At 40.2% G+C, this 21,021-nt stretch overlaps 1 protein-coding gene across 2 annotated transcripts in view; it reads left to right on the forward strand.

The window, feature by feature from the left end:
* Nucleotides 1-21,021, forward strand: part of hfm1 (helicase for meiosis 1) — a 276,877-nt gene that overhangs the window by 245,841 nt on the left and 10,015 nt on the right. For both annotated transcript variants that reach the window (XM_062517215.1, XM_062517224.1), the window contains 4 exons: nucleotides 9,382-9,446; nucleotides 9,534-9,637; nucleotides 17,184-17,250; nucleotides 17,512-17,536. In XM_062517215.1, coding sequence (XP_062373199.1) covers nucleotides 9,382-9,446; nucleotides 9,534-9,637; nucleotides 17,184-17,250; nucleotides 17,512-17,536 — 261 coding nt within the window. The remainder of the gene's footprint in view (nucleotides 1-9,381; nucleotides 9,447-9,533; nucleotides 9,638-17,183; nucleotides 17,251-17,511; nucleotides 17,537-21,021) is intronic.

Consider the following 21,021-nt stretch of genomic DNA (forward strand, 5'->3'; position numbering starts at 1 on the left):
GGCACTACTCAGACATTTGGCTGTATTGCTCATTCCATGATTGCCCTATGCTTACAAGCTATACCTCATTGTAAAGGTGACAACCCAATGATAAAAATGATATGAAACACTTTACTGTTTGGTATTACTAAAGGGGAGATATAATGGGCCAAAGTCAAGTTTCCTTACTTTTTGTGAGCGGTTTATAAAGGCTGATTCACATATTCACATTTACACTACTGTTTTTTTTACTCTAATTTGTTGACAGACCCTGTCATTGTGCTACATGAAAAGGAAAAGACAGCACTGCATAGTATAAAGGGAAAAAAATGAAATAAAGTACAAATTTGACCATAGTAGGGATGCACCGATCCAACTTTTTCAGTCCCGATACCGATGCCTGGGCTCTGCGTATCGGTCGATATCCGATACTGATCCGATACCATTGTTAATTAATAAACTGTATACCTCACCATGTGGAAAAGACTAAAGGCATCAGGCTTCACTTAAACATTCTTTCCCTAACTAAACATTACTTTCCTAAAAAAAATCTAACAAAATAACACATAGATATAAAGGCAGTGTATTATTATTATTATCATCATTATTGATTATATTACTAGTATTAAAAATAAACAGTTGTACACTATCAGCAACTTGAAACAGCATTCAAATTCAAGTTCACAGTTAAGACTAAATAATAAATCTAGCAAAAAACAATTTTGCAGATAAAAATCCCATATTAGTGACATACATTGAAACACCCCTGCCAAAATCGTGTCACCCGCGAAACCCCTCTATTTACTCAAAGTGGTACGGTCCCCAGTTTCCCCACGATAAACTAATTAGTTCAGACGGAGTTTGAATGGTGGTAAACGGTAGAAGTTGTACGTTTTATCTAATAAATGAGAAGTTTTTAACAGCCAATTTTAACATTTGCATGTCTCTATACCAAGAACAGTTTATACAGATGAGATGAAAATGACAATGTGTTTAGTTTGAGTAGCCTATTTTGTGTTGACTGTTACACATTAACACTGGAAGCGCCGGGCCGTTCTGACCCACTTATACCTAGAAGCGCCGCGCCCCGGTCATTTGACCGCTTTGACGACCTACTAGAAGCGCTGTGCTGGTGTGAACTACTTAAAGCGCGGCGAGGCGGTCAAAAGACCGCTGAGTCCTTAGAATGGGAGGCTGTTACTTACACATAATGATAGCTAGATGGCGCTTCGTGCACGAATCAAATCGTTTGGTCATAAATTCAGTTTGCACTAAGCCATGCGTCATTCGTGTCAGACCGTGTTGTTGATAGTCTGTAGTTGTTTCATTATGACATACAGCACGTTTGAGTTATCTGTTAATTTATTAGTGTTCATTTGTGTTGTTTGAGGTAAAAACTCTGGAAGAGTTCTTGAACAAACCTTAAGCAAACTTCACTTTCAACTTTTTCATAGTATTTCATTTTTTATATTTCGTTTTTACATTTTGTAGCCTATGCTACGTAGAAATGTTATTTTAAAATGGAGGCATGCGTTCTGCGATAGGAGCCTGACCCGACGGGAGGGGAAGGATGAAAAATGTCGACCCAACACCAATTTTCATTCATTTAGGGAGAAGCATCTTAGGGTCTAGCTACCTCGGAGGGAGGGAGATAGAGAGAGCTATGCTGAGCAGGCATATGCGCGAGTGAAAGATATTCTCCGTTTTGCGAATGTGTAGGCTATGTTTGCGATGTCTGCTGAAAAAAAGCTATGGGCCCTAGGCCTATTGTTTCTACAATTTAAGCTAACTTCTATGTGAATTCGAGATTCAGGATTGAGACACACATTTTAACACATTGGCGAAGTGTAGGCGTAGCCAACTGGTAAAAGCTACAGCCTCATGATCCAAGGGATGCTGGTTCGATCCCCGACCTATTCAGGGCTGAAGTACTTTTGAGTAAGGCATCAATAAAGTAGGCTATATTCTATTCTATTCTTTTCCATTCACACAACTACACGCACGCTGGCGAATTCGAACATTCTGAAACGCGCATATGCGATGAAACATGATTGCGCATTCTTCCACAAGTTGCCTAGCCAGCCTACAGCCTACAGGGGACAGAGAGAGGGGGTGGGGAGGCAGTTAATAGTCCTCAATGCCGCGGTGATGTCTGTAGCCTAGACGAGTGTATGGGGGAGGGGGAATGATCGGTTTCAAATAGGCTATTTGCAATGGATAGTGTGTTATGTATAGACCCCGAAGCCATTTGCTTTGGGAATAACCGCTGGCTGGTGAAGTTGTTGGCTGGCTAGCTGGCTCAGCCAAAACCTTAATGGTGCCTGCAGCCGCCAAAGTTTTCATGACTGATAATGGCTTTAGTTGCCACTTTATGTCTACAGATGTCTATATTGTACTAGATCTCAACACACAATGTTATTGTATTATTTTGGACAACGTTCTGCACATTTCACCTCATTGTAGACTGCATGCGTTGTGAGCAGTGCAGCAATCTCTAGAAAGGAAACGGTGGAAGTCGCAGCCTAATAGCCTGGCCCTATCGCGTTCAATGCTGTAAATCCGTCTGTTCTAGAATATTTGGTTCATATCATCAATCTTTGGTTTTGGTGTTTGTGCAACCGCGGGCCCTGAAGATTTTTCGCGTGTCTCTATGATATAATTATTTTTAGATGCAAAAAGTCTAACTGGCTTAGTCAAAGTTTGTCAGATGGCGCAGATTGGCTCAGAAAATTATTGGCTGGCGAAATTATTTTTCGTTAATGGTAAACTCACTCTCGCTAATGGTAAACTCACTCTCGCTCTTCGGTCAGGTTAAGCAGCCATGGGCAGTGTGGCCAAGAAAAAGAGAAGATGCACTTTTAATAGCGAATGGACCGCAACATAGCCTACTCTTGGCAAAGACCTAGAGGCGAAGCAGAGAGAACATTTTGCATTTGCGTTTTTCTCTGTGGCATGCATGGTGAAGAATACGATGTGAATACGGTGACCACCTGTCCCGCTTTACATTGTAAGCCTACTGTACAACAATTTTACCCTTTGTCCCGCCTCACACAAATTGAGCATCTGTCCCGCTTTTTCATTCGACCCTAGCCAATTGAAAATAAATAGGCTACACAGATACGTTCATAGGCGTAGTGTTAACTTATGTCCAATAGTTATAGCGAATGGCGAATAGCGAATGGACCGGCCTACTTTCGTCTTTCCCCCGATAGGGAAATGCGTTCAACATATATTTGGTCTCAACGTCAGAAGCCACCCAGAATTTGATGCCAAATTTGTCTGGTTTATTGGCCATATATTGTGTAAAGCGACAACGCGCCTTGGTCGGGAACAGCTGTTCATCAACCGTTATATTCTCACCGGGAGTGTAAGAAGCAATGCCATCACATTTATATCGATTTAACTCTCCTTAATCCACCTCTGGCGAGCGAATTAACTTATCAAGACAAAACCGACGTTAGAGCGATATAAGTAATTTTCCATCACATGCGTCGCACTAACTTTTGATGTGCATCGTTTTTTAAGCAAATTAACTTTTTAATGGAAAAAGGGCTATAGGCTTATAACTGCTTTCACATCCATATTATGCTACATTCCTGGTAATGTACAAATATGTGCAACAAAAGAAAATAGGTTTTCTTATTCACCAAAATTCAGGGCATCTCTTTAAAGAATAAATAGAAATGAATAAAACAATAAAGAAAATGTAGCAAAACAGGGCACTAGTTTCCATTGTGTAAATATATGCTATGAAGCAAAATATAAACTAACACTGTACCTGCATAGTGGATGTTAATAAAACTCAATCAATATTCAATCAATAAAAAAAGTCTTCCATAACAGAATGTAACCAAACTAGAACATTTCAAGGCAGAGTTATGCAGAAAAGACTACTGTAGTTTACAGGTTTTTGGAAAGAAACACTAGCCTGTTAACATTTTCTGGCTTGAGGCATGAGCGAAGGCATGTAACCACATTCCCCCCTGTGCTGAAAACCCTCTCAGAGGGAGAACTTGTAGCCGAGATACATAAGTACTTCTTTGCCAGTTGTGAGAGACGTGGGAAGAGTCTCTGGTGTTCCCTCCACCAGTCAAGCGGGTCCTCCTCACTGTCTAGGTTACCTGATTTTAGGTACGACTGTAGCTCAGAAGATATAGCTTGTTGTTCTTGGAGAGGACTGGGTCTTTGTGTGGCTCCCTCAGCAGTCTTGAAGAAACTCCCCAAGGTCTTTTTATTTTTTGTAGTGGGTGCATCCTCGACCTCAGCAGTCTCACCATGGGGATCAGTTGTGCCCATCTCCTTGAAGAGTGTTTTAAACAAAATATGAATAATGAATAGCCCAAATAATCTAAACCTATCCAACACAGGTTGTACCACTGTACCTAATTAACACTGTAACAGCGACACATTAAAATAAAGTGTTACCAATTAATTCTATATTTTTTAAATGAATATGCAATTCTTTTCATTTGTTTTTTTTTTCATATAACCTTTACTCACCTATTGCCAGGTGGAGTCTGTGGCCAAAGCATTGGAGCCTAGTCCAATTATTTAGGGAAGCTGCCTTCACCACTTCGCTCCGTTATCTGTTGTAATGCAAACAAGCCTCTCCTCCTGCAAGCTCCAAGAAGCCATCGCCTCCCTCAGACCCTGGGCAATTGACTCTCTCGTGTGTTCTTGCGGGAAAAAAGACGTTTGCAAGCATCGACTCTGCATTGCAAAATCCTCGTCGATGTAATGAATGGTCAAACTCATGTAGGGCTCCATTGTCCTGCTTGACCACAGATCGGTTGTAGTTGCAAAGTACTTTACATTGCCAAGATCGCTTTCTATTTCCCCACTGCGTTTTTTGTACATTGCAGGTAGAGCCACCTTGGAAAAAAATTGCCAGAGGGGATCACGTATCTTTTGTCTAGAGTGTTGACCAAGAATTTGAATCCTTTATTTGTCACCGTGTTTATTGGGCACATGTCTTTGGCCAAATGAAATGCGACTGCATTCGTTATTTCACGGTGTCTTTGGGAGGTGGTTGGGTATGGCGATGCACTAAAGAGGCTCGCTTCGTTGGATGCCTGCGTTGATGTTGTGGGATTATTAGTCTTTGCAACGCATTTCCTGGCCCTCATACATTCATCGTAATGAACTTTATGGTGTGTTTTCAAGTGGCTAAAGAGGTTCGTTGTGTTTCTTTGTGGCGCCAACACAACCGTACGGCACTCTTTGCATATCACCTTTTCTTGTGTTGTGTCACTCGCCTTGAACCCAAAATGCTTCCACGCAATGGATGACCATCCAGTTCTCGGGACAAGCTCCCCGGCCTCGCCCTCGCCCTCTGCCACCCCTGCTGAAAAAAACAGCAAGAAACCAGCTTAGGTTGGTAGCTGGTTTTAGCTGGTTTTAGCTGGTCTTTGCTGGTTTTCTTCCAGCTATTGCTGGTCTTTGCTGGTGTAGCTGGTTAGGCCACCAGCTAGACATGCTGGCGTGACCATCTGAGGAAGCTGGTCGTGCTGGTGTGACCAGCCTGTCGTTTGGGATACAGCTGGTTTAAGATGGTCATGCTGGTGACCAGCCTGTCAAGCTTGACAAAGATGGTCAAGCTGGTTTTGTAGAATGACCAACATAAGCTGGCGTGGCCAGTAAAAACCAGCAATGTAGACCAGCAACACCAACTAAAAATATAGCTGCAAGCAGCAATGTGGGGGCCAAGCAGGCAGGTCAAAAGGCCAGAGTTGCCACGGTAACTCAATGCTGTTACGTCAGGTATGTAGTTTTAAGCAGTCACAAGAATTTTGATGTCAAACAACCCAAGATTGGCCGAGATGCGAGCCCACTTCCTGTTCGGCGGCTTTGCCGCCAATTTCGATTGGCTGTTGCGGGCGAACGGTTTAAAATGTCGCTCCGAAAAGCAAGGCCTATATTAGACTCGGGCTGAATATCATCCCTATAAAAATGCGTGAAGATCGGACAAATTTTGCAACCTTAGGAAATGTTTAAGTGGTTTTGATTAAATCCAAAATGGCGGCCGAATTAATTACGTGGACGTCACAAGTTGAGTTGGGTCAGCCTAAGAACCTTCCAAAGTATAACCAGACACCAGTAGCAAGTTTTAATTCCAAACACATCAACAGCTACAGGCCAAAATGCCTTTTTGCTAATTGCAGCGCCCCCTAGAGGTCAAAGGTCACCAAATTTCTTGAGCCTCCGTCTAATGGGGTGTTGAGTCCATGTACCCAGTTTGGCTGTAATGCGTGCAAGGGTTACTGAGATATGAGCCCACTTCCTGTTTGGCGACTTCGCTGCGAGTTTCGATTGGCTGTTTTGGGCCAACGGTAGAAGTTCCGAAGACGAAAATCACGAGCTGAATTAGTCTTGGTCTGAAGATGATCTGTGTCAAATTTGGTGAGAATCAGAGAAAAATGTTGACCTCCAATACATTTTAAGTGTTTTTGATAAAATCCAAAATGGCGGAAAATCCATCATGGCGGTGTTGAACTCAGGTTGGTCCAAAGATTCCAATGATACCTGACTTTTGAAAATTGGCCCAAGGGGTCAAAAGTTACGAGCGTGAACGCACGTCCAAATTTGACCTGTTGGAGGCGCTAGAGGGCTTGAGCTGCTGACATGACACTTGGTCAAAGTCATCATCAGACTGTCCCCAATCAGTGTGCCAAATTTCACAACTTTTGACCAGTCGGTTCTATGGGTTGCCATTGACTTCAATGCACAGAGGAATAATAATAATAGTTTATAATAATAATAAGAAGAAAACTAACAAACACAATGGGGTCCTCGCAGCTTCGCTGCTTGGCCCCCAATGACCAGCTTAAGGTGGTACGACAATCAAAACCAGCTGAATTACCATCATAAGCTGGGTAAACCAGCTGAAGGTATGTTTTCGCGAGAGTTTTGCTGGTCTAGCTGGTTAGCCATCATAGGGTGGTCAAATAAGCTGGTTAACAAGCTGGTCAACCAGCAAACCACCTTTAGCTGGTCAGGCTGTTTTTTTCAGCAGGGACGTTAGACATTTTTTGTTTTCTCTGTTAATTTTGTTTATAGCTTTACACCGACTGCTACCTGCTGTTGTTCACCACATTACTTTATCCTCTGCGACGAGTGTCTACATCTAGAAACTAAACTGCGCGGTGCATGAGCAACTCTGATTGGCTCATGGAGGCACGTGATCAGACAGTGGCTAGAGTGGCTTTTAAAAAATACCAGAGAAGATTTTACTCTCTATGGTTAAAGCTGAGGATCTTTGAAAATACCTTAATGTGCAGCGTTCTATGGACGGAGTGATGCATTTGAAATATCGCTCGATAACGCAAATTTGATCGCGGGAAGCCAATATCGTTATCGTGATAAAAATTCGATATATTGTGCAGCCCTAACCATATATGCCACTTTTGCATAGATGTTTTTAGTTAGATGAAAAACTTAAAAATCTCAAGGTATAGCTGACTGCCTCACAGTGCCTGAAAAGGCCCCGGACCTCCAAGTGTTAAAGGCCCTTTCCGAAACGTGCCCCTAAACCCTAGCCCTACACACTTCCACTTCGTTTGCGCGTTCACGCGAGGGTCCGCCACATTGAGTATCATCCGAAACAAAATTTTAGTCGAGTGAAGTGCCTAGAGAGAGGGGCTACCACGCCTCCAGGAGCAAGTCAGCATGGATGCTGACATGGAACGCAGGTGCAACCATTTTCACGTGTTCGTGCAGCTCGTGTAATCTCCCTGCCAGTTGTTTTTTGGTCCGTATGACAGCCTTTACAGACAAAAGCGTGATTTAAGGTACATTGTAACAACTCATGTTTAGTTTGATAGTCGTCGATGTACAAGGTCGTACAGAAGTAGGCTGTAATATTTAAACACATGTGCAGGTCGCATTTACAGCACTTTTATAATTTGATGTTAAATAAAGCATAAAATGCAACTCCTCACTCATAGTAATGAAAGGAGAGAAGATGGATGTACTGTATATCCTAATACACAGGGGTGTCCAGAACATCTTTATTGGCGATTTGATATTGCCTTCATAATTTCTATGAAAACAAATATGACGTCAATTTCCTTTTCCCTTCAAGCGCATCCGAAATGTAGCGCTGTTTTAACCCCTACCCCTTCAATGCGAGTGTTCTCCGCACCCACAAGTGTGACTTGAAAAGGAAGTTCACTTGCTAACCGAGTCGAAGTGAGTAGGGACTCCGTTTCGGAAAGGGCCAGAGATTCCTGTCCTGTAGTAATCTTTGCCACTGCCTGATTCTTGGCTGCAAAGTACTAATAAGAGCCTCCACAAGATCCATTGCTAATTCACTAACTCAAGACTCATCATGGATGAGTAAACAACGAAAACAGAAAGGATGGGATGGAGGCAGCAAAGCTAGAGGAGTTATTTCAGATGGGTCAGATAGGGAATTAGTGTGCTTGCCAGAACGTTAGTCTAGCATCACAGCTGTTTAATGCTATCTAGGCTACGTTAGTATATCTTAGTAGCCTACTATGAAGGCAACTTTTTAGCAGACCACAGGTGGTCGCCCCCCTTAGAGTGATCCATTAGCTCCGCCCCTGGTTACGTCTGTTGTGTCTGTCTACGTTTTTCTCAGTTCACATTCATATGCGAAACGAGAGTTTCTAAACCAACTTTTGTCAGAGTTTTTTAGAAAGAATCGTATTCAGAGGCGAAATCGCAGTTTGTGTGTAAACGAAAGGCAAAAACGAAGGGAAAAGTCTCTGTTTTTCAAGTTATGTGTGAATGGGGCCTAAGTGGCTTTCTGCCACCCTCGTGGCCATTTTGTGTATTGTTCTGTGTTTGTTTTCTTTTCTGTTCCCATGTGCTCTGTGTTAACCTGTCTTTCATCTGTCCTTGTCTCCGCCCTTTTCCTTATATGGTCTGCACTTCATGACTTGTTCGTTTTGCCGTAGGTTGAGATGGCGTCTGCGCCTTTTGTCTAATAATCATGGTTGTGGTGCGTAACTGCTGCAAACGTATTACAGGCTCTGACAAACAAGGATAAACGTTTCGGCCTAGCCTATCATCAATGTCTCAATTTTGAAACGAGTCACTAGGCGCTGACACCTCTTAGGTTCCCGAAACCAATCACCAAGTGTTAGTGAACCATTCAATCCCTGTGTGTGGTCCCTGCAGGTAGACCTAGGGATCTGCAGGAGATTAGCACATAGGGTATAATACCGCACTCACCTTTGGGACAAACATGTATTTGTTTATAGGTGCACAGAACTCACATTTGTATGGAGTATTCATGACATGCCACATTATTTGTCTCACCCTTGACAAGGGAGCATCGGTGTTCAGTTGGCATTGGAGGGTTTATAACACACTACCCACTTAACAGTAATTTTTGGATGGCCCTTAATAAGGCATTTTTTTTCTCTCGTTGTCTTTAAGATGAGAATACACCACACGAGTGAAACAGCAGAAGTACCACAGTTCATTTCGGCTGCAGCCTCAAGGTAAAATTGCCCTTTGTTTTAAGTTTTAGCCAATTAATCAATTTGTAACTGTTTTGTGATATACATATATATTTATTTTTTTGAAAGATTTGACCAGAAACATGAATGCACTGAAATTAGATCCCAGGCTGTAGACTTTTCACAGGGCTTCCTTTCAGCAGAACATATGTTTCAGTTTGAAGTCCACCAAGGTATGTGGGATTTATTATCATTTGAACATCTAAGAATGCATCAGGAGAAACATAATCATTGTTCTCTGGCATTGAGTTTCAACTAGCTGGTACATAACTGCAATATTTTAAAAAGCTTTAGATTGATGATAAGACCACCACTACAAGCTTTAAGCACACTCTCTGTACTTTGAAAACTGCTGTAAATTCAACCTTTGTTGTCAAGCTCTGAAGCACATAGGCCTGAACACCCATCTCAACGTGCTGTTTGTGTTTATGTCCATTTTGATCTAGTTTGACTGCTTTGCTATGTTGCCCACTCAAAATTTCTTCCAGCCCACCCAAATGTAGCAGGCTGGAACCAGCCTTGATTTTATGTCACCATGTAGACAACTTATTAGATCGGTCTTTTCTGTTTTATCATCCCCTCAGATCATGTCTGAAAGTTGAAAACAATAAAAAGTAGCTCACTTCAGGAGCTTGAATTGTCAGGTGTGTCAAGTGCTACAAGACTGAAATTTGAAAACGATATAGATAAGATACAGAGGGAGAACATTACTGTAGGACATGAACCCCATGGCCATAACCTTAGACATGAGGATTTATGTAAGGGATAACATCCTTCAAGGTGTCCTGATCTGCAGAAATAATGGAGGAGACAGAGGCAAAAACCTCCCCGATGCGAGTCGAGTGTTCACCACTCAGTTAATTAATTCTGTATATCAAGACGCCTTACAGGCAAGGCTTTGAACTGGTTCACGGAACGAAAACAAAAAACAGAATCTTTTGATGTTTTGCTAGGAACAGAAACAAAACCAGAAACTTTACTTTTTTTTGTTCCAGAAAATAAAAAATGGTAACCGGTTAACACTTGGAGGTCCAAGGCCTTTTCAGGCACTTTGAGGCAGTCTGCTATACCTTGAGATTTTTAAGTTTTTCATCTAACTAAAAACACCTATGCAAAAGTGGCATATATGGTTACATTCTAGAGGTCCTCCACAAGAATTATATGAGACTAAAGTGGATGTAATGAAATTACTTTTTATTATAATTCAGTGTAAACACAACTATTTTTAAAAAGATTTTCAAAAGACCAGTTTGAAAAACTTCCAAACACACATCTCAATCTCTGCTAGTTTTTGTCCTAGAAACATATATATTTTCACATATGTGTTAATGGAATGAGTTGCCCAGTGCTCTCCGTTCCAGCAACAGTTTTGGATCTTTTAAGAGGGGTCTTAAGACATATTTGTTTAATATGCACTTAGTCTTTTGAGCGTTTGTTATGTGTTATGGTTTGTATAATAGTATTGTTTTGTTATAATTTGTCCATTGTTAGAATTTGACATTTATTCTGCTATTGTCCTTAAATTTAGCCATACCATGCTATAGTTATTGTTATTATATAATTAACTGAGTGACTTATTTGATTGCTATTCTCATTTCATTGTTTTATTTCTCATTAGATTAGTGCTTTAATGATTGTTTTATTGATAATATTGCTATTCTCCCTATATTGTAATTGTTCACAGTTATTTAATTTGTATTGTTATTTATTTGTATGTCGCTTTGGACAAAGGCGTCTGCTAAATAACCATAACCATAACCATATAAGTGACTCCATTAGAAACCTTTAATCAACTAGTTTCCAAATATATGTGTTAAAAGAGAATGTATCTATGGCACTTTGTAAAAACAATAAAAGAAAATCCTAGGATTTCGGTCCTCTCACCTGCAGCAGGCCCATTCAAAAAGCCCATTCAACTTAATTTGCATTTGAACAGGGTCCCTGCGGGTCCTTAAAAAGTCTTAAAAAGTCTTATTTATTTTTTTGGATTTTCAAGGTCTTAAAATGTCTTGAATTCTAGAATTTCCGATGAGGAGGTCTTAAATTTCATGTTCTGCCGAGTCCGTTTCGTCAGCTTTGCGAATGTAGACACACTCAAATATTGTGGGTGTTACAATATTACAACACAGTAAAAAGTAGCGTATGCATTCCTACAGACGGAGATAGTGTTTCAGAGTGGCAGACGCGAGCCAAGATTTGTAAGAATGCGACTGAAAATATTTGAGGTTGCAATGGTGCACCTGACGCTTTTCGGGTGAGAGCATACATTTCTTTCGCCTGTTTCATTGTAGACTATGCGTGCAACTTTACCAAACAATATAGAAGTAAACCTCCTCGGCTTGGCCATCTCTCTTTCTCTCTCTCTCTCTCTCTTGCACACTCAATGGACACCCACCCCTCAACATGCACATTTAATCCAAATAAAACATTCACAATCGTGAAAAAAGCAATGACGACTAGCTAAATTATTATGAAATCCGCTTAGCATCATAGCATGCTGCACATTTTATTAAAACTCTTGCATTCAAGTTGAGTGATCATCTCATCACCAATGTTTTCTATCTCCAAGACTAAAAGGAGCTGTCCCAAGGAGAAAAAGTATCAGCCTACCTTGAAACTTAAACACATGTGGGGGAAACTGAACAGTCCAACCAGTAGCCTAGACTATGATAAGCTAGCCAACTATGCTACTTTGTTTACAATATTTTGAGGCATCAATCAGACAGCTGAATTTAAGAGGTAGGCCTAGAGTTGTAATACAAATAGTAGGCTATATAATCTGAATAAAGTGTGCAGTCATGAATATCAGAAATTTCAGTAGGCTATATAGAAAGTAAAGGGGGGAAAAATGGGGGGGGGGGGGGTTATTTAGTTTGAATGATTATATATATAATGTGAATGATTTATCAAATATATTTATAAAAAATCATTCACATTATATGAAAGGAGTGCGATAAAAATGTGACCTTTTGCTGTTAGAAAGCTATGCAATGAAAAATGTGGGTGCACCTAAATGTTGTGCTGGTACACCTGAAAAAAAAGTTAGGCGCACCAGTGCAACCAACGCAAAAAGTTAGTCGGGAGCCTTGTCCATTTTTTAACTGTGTTTAACTTGTAATTTGCAACTTGATTTGTTTACACACTGTTTACGTTATTTACAGCAGTATTGTTGTAGTATTGAGAAGGCAGTTGCCTGGCGTGCTTTGGTTAACTGAACAGCCTAGAGCGTACTTTTTATATATATATATTTTTGCCGTGGTAATGGTATTAATTTTTATTCTTAGAGGTCTTAAAAAGGTCTTAAAAGTCATTAAATGAGGCCCCAGCCGTGGCGCAACTGCACCGCACGCCGGCGACCCGGGTTCGATTCCCGCCCCGTGGTCCTTTCCGGATCCCACCCCTGCTCTCTCTCCCACTCGCTTCCTGTCATTCTCTCTACTGTCCTGTCCAATTAAAGGCATAAAAAGCCCGAAAAAATAACCTTTAAAAAAAAAAAAAGTCATTAAATGTGTTGATAAAAAATGTGCAGATACCCTGTTTGAAAGAGACACTCACTAAGTGACACATTAGGTCTGACTTTTTTCAAATTTGTAGTAAAACTATTCAAACTTCAAAAGTCTTAGCTCTATATATGTATAGTGTCTTTTTTACCTTTGACCTTTAATCTTTGAAAATTGTTTTTTGAATAGTTGTGTTTACACTGAATTAAAATAAAAAGTAATTTCATTACATCCACTTTACTCTCATATAATTATTGTGGAGGACCTCTAGAATATAACCATATGTGCCACTTTTGCATAGATGTTTTTAGTTCGATGAAAAACTTAAAAATCTCAAGGTTTAGCTGACTGCCTCAAAGTGCCTGAAAAGACCCCAGACCTCCAAGTGTTAAAGAGACCCTATGCAACTTTTTCATAGTCATAAAATCGCTTAGAAATCATTGTTTTGCTTGACTGACCAGTTTGATCGAAAACAGTAATATTTCCTCCCGCCCCTAGTGTCCCTATCCGCTATTGCAACCTTGCAGTTTGTGCAGGAGGCGATCGCTCCTTGTTTACATCTGGAAGTCTGAGACGAGTAAGGAACAAAAAGAACCACGCTTGCAATTTATTTAATATATATACAGTATATAGCCTATAGACCGGTTTCAGCCCCCTAACAACCGTCGTCAAGAATGAACTCAGAGGACAAGCGAACTCAGAGCCGCACGGACACGCACGGACAGCACAAAGCAAGCGTGCTGAACTTAGTTGATGAAACTTATCATCGACTGATCATACGGGTCTAGTGACCACTTTTTATCAGGTAGGCTAAAGTAAACACTATTCTAGGCTATAACTAATGGCTAATAGTGTTCTCATTTTAATCTAAACCAGTCCGATCCTATGCTCTACTGGGACGGGGAGCACTGTGTACACCGGACCCCATCCCCCTTCTAAAAAAATAATAATAAAAAAAAACAGACTTGCATGCACGACCATCATAGCACCCACACTCATAAAGCGGTCAACCAAACAGCTGAGTCTGTAGGCCAGCAGACACGACCAATTCAAAATAATGTGACACGACATAAACAAGCAATCATGCCACAGCGGGCTATTGTAAAGTCCTCCTTATCTTACCTTAAACCTGAAGCGTCTGTGTTAGCACTTGTGGTGGATGCGCTAGCATCATTGCTATCAGCCTCAGTATTCTGCCCGAACATTAATCCAGAAATCGTAGGCTTATTTGCGATTTTTTGTATTATCTACCTTACATTTCGTTTGTGTTCTTTGTTTGTGTGTGGCCACCAGATTTGTATTTGGTATTGTATTATTTGATGAGGATTCATTAATAGACCACTGAGGCCAATTTCTTATGACCAACAATTTTCTAGATGTCATCACGAACTCATGTTTACACTCTAATATACAAGACTCAGGTCCGAACTAATGAGGACGCCACCAACAGGCAAGGAGTGTTTATTACAACTAACTACAATTTAGGCCTATCTCTTCTTACAGTAATGTTCACTGACTTTGCAAAACGTATCATTTCTTGTAGCCTACTAAATAAAACATTCTTACTTCCTTGTTTTAACCTTACAGATACATGTGACTTTGCAATATTTCTTTTTTTTTCTATCACCTCAAATTCACAACTTGAACAATGCTTTACAGTCACAGAAGTTACATAAACTTTTTTTTTCCACAATAAACTCAAGTTCATAACGTGCACTTACAGCAGAATCAGCACAAATTGGGACTTATAACATTTGAATACCTCAAAGGGCACCTGATTGATGTTTGTATGATGAGTTTGGGCCCTGGCTAGTGGATGTGTGGCTCGTTCCAAGAAAATTTTAAAGCAGTCAATGATCACACCACACAGTTTGGAGAGTGTTTTCGAAAGTCCATTGGCATTGTTTTCATGAAATCATCTCTCTCTGCCCACATGATCAAGGATTTGAGGCAAGCACATGACATGTAAAACATGATTAAAAGTTATTGATACAGTTGCTTTACTGATCCCTCTCAAATCTATAGGCCAAGTCTTTTCCATAAAGATGAAGTTTAATTCGCATGATAGTGAGAATACGTTTTTGGAATGCATGCAAAGCTGATGAAGACGGAACTCTTGTTTCAAGGTGCCCTTTGAGGTATTCATACAGGGAAAACGGTAACTGCCAGTTGGGAAGGCCAGTGAAGTGAAGAGTTTTCTCATAATTTCCAATAAATCCAGCTATGTTCAGTTTTTACTCAGTTCCTCATGCAACCCATTCACTTCGTTTTGTATCTGTTCACAATGTTTCATTGTCATTTCAGTCTGACAAGAAACCCCTGTAACAGCAACATCTCCCGTACAGACATTCACACGAGTGTGCATCTCCAATAGCAAAGCACTTTCACTCCTGACCCATTTGTCGACTCTTTGCTGATGTCTACGGTGTCTTTCTATGCCATCTTTCTGTACACCACAAATGTTATACGTCCCAATTTGTGCTGATTCTGCTGTAAGTGCACGTTATGAACTTGAGTTTATTGTGGAAAAAAACGTTTATGCAACTTCTGTGACAGTAAAGCATTGTTTAAGTTGTGAATTTGAGGTGATAGGAAAAAAAGAAATATTGCAAAGTCACATGTATTTGTAAGGTTAAAACAAGGAAGTAAGAATGTTTTATGTAGTAGGCTACAAGAAATGATACGTTTTGCAAAGTCAGTGAACATAGGACCTAACTTAAGTGATAGGATAGAACTCTATCTTACTGCAAGAAGAGATGTAGGCCTGAATTGTAGTTAGTTGTAATAAACACTCCTTGCCTGTTGGTGGCGTCCTCATTAGTTCGGACCTGAGTCTTGTATATTAGTGTAAGAAACATGAGTTCGTGATGACATCTAGAAAAGTGTTGGTCATGAGAAATTGGCCTCAGTGGTTTATTAATGAATCCTCATCAAAGAATACAATACCAAATACAAATCTGGTAGCCACACACAAACAAAGAACACAAACGAAACGTAAGGTAGATAATACAAAAAATCGCAAATAAGCCTACGATTTCTGGATTAATGTTCGGGCAGAATACTGAGGCTGATAGCAATGATCCACCACAAGTGCTAACACAGACGCTTCAGGTTTAAGGTAAGATAAGGAGGACTTGACTTTACAATAGCCCGCTGTGGCATGAATGCTTGTTTATGTCGTCTCACATTATTTTGAATTGGTCGTTTCTGCTGGCCTACACACTCAGCTGTTTGGTTGACCGCTTTATGAGTGTGGGTGCTATGATGGTCGTGCATGCAAGTCTGTTTTTTAAAAAAAAAAAAATTTAGAAGGGGGGTGTGCAGTGCTCCCCGTCCCAGTAGAGCATAGGATCGGACTGGTTTAGATTAAAATGAGAACACTATTAGCCATTAGTTATAGCCTAGAATAGTAGCCTGGAAAACCAGCGCCAACTGCTGGACGGCAAAATGTTTTGCCTGCATTTGGGTCTGGCCTCGGACCACTGAACATTTTGAAAACACTGCCCTGAATCTGGCAGATGGCAACTAAACCAATCACAACGCAGAGATGTGTTTTGAATCAACGCGGGCGAGGCAGAGGGCTCTGGGGCGGGGTTTTGAGGGAGCGTTTGGCCTATAGGCACAGACACGGTTTGAAAGACAACGGGTTGTGCTCATCAACAATGTGCCGTTGTATCCATTCATCGAGGCCAGACTAAATTAGACATCCAATCCATTTAGGCTGGTTTATCAGGCTACTAGAATAGTGTTTACTTTAGCCTACCTGATAAAAAGTCGTCACTAGACCCGTATGATCAGTCGATGAGTTTCATCAACTAAGTTCAGCACGCTTGCTTTGTGCTGTCCGTCCCGCACGGACCGTGCGTGTCCGTGCGGCTCTGAGTTCGCTTGTCCTCTGAGTTCGTTCTTGACGACGGTTGGTAGGGGGCTGAAACCGGTCTATATATGTATAAATATACACGCTAAAGCTGTAGGGGAAGCTCTGCAGAGAAATATGCAAGCATAAAACGAGCGAAAACGAAACCAGAGATAAAATCGCCAATCCTGCATAGTTTCTCTTTAACACATATTTCTCCAGGTTTGTGTGGATTGGCTCTTGTAATGTTGTGGGGGTGTTGATGGCCGCTCTTCACTCAAAATTTCCCAGAGCAAGTGACACAAAAGCATGTACATTATGTGCATTTGGAATTTCTTGGTTAAAGTTTTGTTTATTTTCTAGGTCATCAAACATCATTATGTCCTGCAAAAGAAATGCCCGTTGGAGACCTTACAAGTGCTCCACCATGGTAAGTCTAATCATGTGAAATGTAACACCGTAATTTCCCAACTACTAGCCGCGGTTTATGAGATTTTGATCAATTTCTTCAGCTAAGAGGTTAATAAAGGGGGACAGTTGATATGGTATTAATATGGTCTTTTACACGTAATACGTCTTTTACACAATGTGGCTAATACACAAGAAATTACTGTAAGTAATTCTGCATGCTCTTTAGCAAAAGTGTGCAACCAAAAATAAATGTGTACATTTATTTCTGTTCCATCCTTAGTGCTGCTATCAAAACATCCCCATCTGTGAGTAACTTTTTTCCCATATTTGAATTAATCTATTGGCAGTGATTAGTACTTCAATTAATGCTAGAAACACATTACAAGTCATAACAAGTCATGACAAGAAAGAAAAAAAGAAGCATCATCCCCCATTAATTCAGGGATAAAGGCAAGAATATAGTTAAAAAGCCTTTATTAAGGTTGTTTAACTCTCTGTAAAGCGCCTTGAGACGTGTAATTGGCCCTCTATAAGTTGAAATTGAATTGTTATTAAGGATTTAGGAGTAACTTGACAATGGGTGTCTTGAGCCAGTGACATTTCCTCACAAGAAGGTAACTGTGTCAGTTTATCTGTTCATTTTAAGGCTCATTTGTAGTAGAAGCTAGGGGTATTTTGGAATATCTCCTAGAGAATTTCCCAATTACACAGTATTTTCCTGATCTATTCAGCCTTTGTGCTAACGTGTCACAGAATGGGTGCCTGAATGGTTTTATCTGTTAAAGGGAAACTATGCAGGTTTGTATGCATGTTATATGACATGATTTCGATAATAAAGTTTAAATGTAAAACTTGTTCAGATTCATACAACACACATGCCCACCAAATTTGGTTCATTTTCGTGCATGTATGTGTCAACCACAACAGACAACGCGCTAGGTGGCGCTAAAGAGTCCCTGAGCCACACCCTAGGCCAGAGCTCTGGTTCTGAGTAGCCTTACCAATTTCAAAATTCAAGAGTTTTAGAGCATGCCAAGTTGGTGACAAAAGGCCAAACATGGAGCGTAAGAGGATTCCACTATAATAATATCAATAAATATAGCCGCAAGCGGCGATGGCGGGCCCGAGCACCTACAGTGCAGACCTGTGACATTTCGGAAACTAACAGAGAAACATCTGCGTGTTGGTGGGCATGTGCATGAGCAACACACATGCCCATCAAATGTGTGTTTTTTAAAAAAAATGTTTATCTTGAATGTATGTGTCAACCACAACAGACAACACGCTAGGGTGCTATAGAGTCCCTAAGCCACACCCTAGGCCAGACCTCTGTCTCTGACTGGGGGCAGCAATAACACAGAAGCCTACCTAAATTTGTTCAATTTTGTGAATATATGTGACCCCGTCTGTGAAAACCCGGCTAAAGTCGCCAAATCTAATTATGACATATAGGCCGTCAAAGTATTATAGCGTGAAAAATGTAAAAAATATGCCAAATGAGTTAACTACTGTAAATGAAACATGAAATACTGTAGTTTCAGGATTCATTGTTTACATTTTGATATCTAACATGATAAATAGTGAAAATCGTGATTTTATTCACCTTACGTTTCTATTTTCCTTTTAAAAATACCGGAAGTTGGCTCCGTAAACATGGCTTTTCTCACGTCTTTGGGATTACTTTATGTGCAAAAACAACTACTGATTTGGCTGTTATTCGGTTTAGGAACTTCTTTTCTATCATTAGAAAGTGAATGCAGACTTCAAGATCAATGCGCAATGACTGCGATAACGTTACTTTGAAGACTGCTGAAAACTTGCGACTTAAGCCGGGTGGCACTTTTTGTGTCGACTGCTTCGTGTCATCGCGTAAACATCACAAACTGTGCCTTGCTTTAGATGGATCAACATTTTGTCAAGCTAGCCGTCATGTTTTATGGACATTTTATGCTTTGTATCTGCACTCAAATTCTTGGACACTAGACCTATCTCTGAGGCGATTCATTTTTCCCCCCGACATGGCGGCGGCGTCCGTGATAGCTAGTCAAAGAACAGAAGATAGCGGCGAGTCTAAACAGTTGAATGGCATCAATTTTGGAGGAATCGCCTCAGATGGTGACATAACGGCTTTTATAATGGATTGCTTTGGTGATGATGAAGATAACGAAGATGACTCGGTCCTGGTTGAAGAAATATGAAGGTAAGTTTTGTCATGAACTACCCTCCCTGACTGCAACTAGCAGCTAATCAGTTAGCCTATGCCAGTGTAACTACAAATGTATTGCATTGTCATTCCGATGATCATAGGTCAATTTTATTTACATATCTGTGAACAGATTTGCTTGGTGATGCATGTGAAATTTCTATATGATGCATGTGAAATCTATGTTATACAACTCTTAAAGTCAGTGTAAATACCTTAGCTTTTGATAGATTCTTATACTGACTGCTCTGCCCCTCCATCCTTTCTGTTTAAGTTGATCTCCCCTGCTCCTTGTTTCAGTCATGCAGATCCAGTCTGATTCATAGGATTGTTTTAACATTAAAGAGATCACATTAATTGCTCTATTGTTGTAAGTCTATTTTAAATGTATTTATTGCTTCAATATCTATTTAACGCCCCCTCCTTGCTTTTTCAGATGATGAGCTGAAAGATGATGTGGACGTTCCAGTTTTGGTGATCGAGCCCCAAGCTGCTAGTTTGGTTAATCTGAAGATAGTCCAGACATCAAACTGAAAACACAAAACAGGGTTTTCCTGCACCCATCACACAACCACACAACACAAGTGTTTTATGTGAGATTTCCTGACAAGCCCTTGTCCATCACACACACACACACACACACACACACACACACACACACACACACACCAAGCTGTCTGTCTGGACCCCTCCCTGTCTACTACCACTGCCGCTACCCCTCCCTTTGCAGCCTCAACTCTTCTGGGAAGGCTTTCCACAAGGTTTAAGAAAGTGTTTATGGGCATTTTTGACCATTCTGCTGTTTTAGCTGCAAATAGTGGACCAACGTTATATTAAACCCTATGGATTAAGAATAGGATGTGACTTAAGTTCATATGGGGGTCAATATAGTGTATGTGTGTTATGTACAGTTTTTAAAAATGATTTACTTGTGTGTGATATACTTTTGATATAACTGTTACATCTGAATAGAAACCATGGGCCTACTATTGTCAAAATTCACAGCTTGAACAGTTCAGATTGTATGGCGAGTTCCGACTGTTAATTATTTTTTATATATAATATAGTGTACAGTCCAAATGTTACATAATGCTCAGGAGGCTGATGAGATGTAACCTATCTACTGTTTTTTTAACTAATAGAATTACAGAACTTATTAAGTGACATGATTTGTTTAATTGTATTCATGATGAAGTTAATGTGCTATCACTCCCCTATTCATTTCAATGTAATTAGCTTTTTCGCCATGCACATTATAAAGTTCAGAATCAGATTATCAAAGTATCAGAATTTTTCCATAAATGTGTCATATATCACTTGAAAGGGGAGAATGTAATCTTTAATTTGGTATATGACAGACAGTCAGGGTAATTATGGTTCAAAAATGAATTAGTGTTGAAAATATGGATGTTTTTAAATTGGAATTTCTAAAAAACATGTTTTTCTGAGCGCGTAATTTGCTTAATCTTTCTCATGGCCTTACTTGGTCAGTATTAAAGATATCAAGGTGAAATTTTCAGAAAATGTTCTTTAAGTTATGTAGAATTACTTTATGTAAAAAACAGTGAATCACCAAAAAATGACTTT

Source organism: Sardina pilchardus, chromosome 2, assembly GCF_963854185.1.
Source record: "Sardina pilchardus chromosome 2, fSarPil1.1, whole genome shotgun sequence".
NCBI classification, from domain to species: Eukaryota; Metazoa; Chordata; class Actinopteri; order Clupeiformes; family Clupeidae; genus Sardina; species Sardina pilchardus.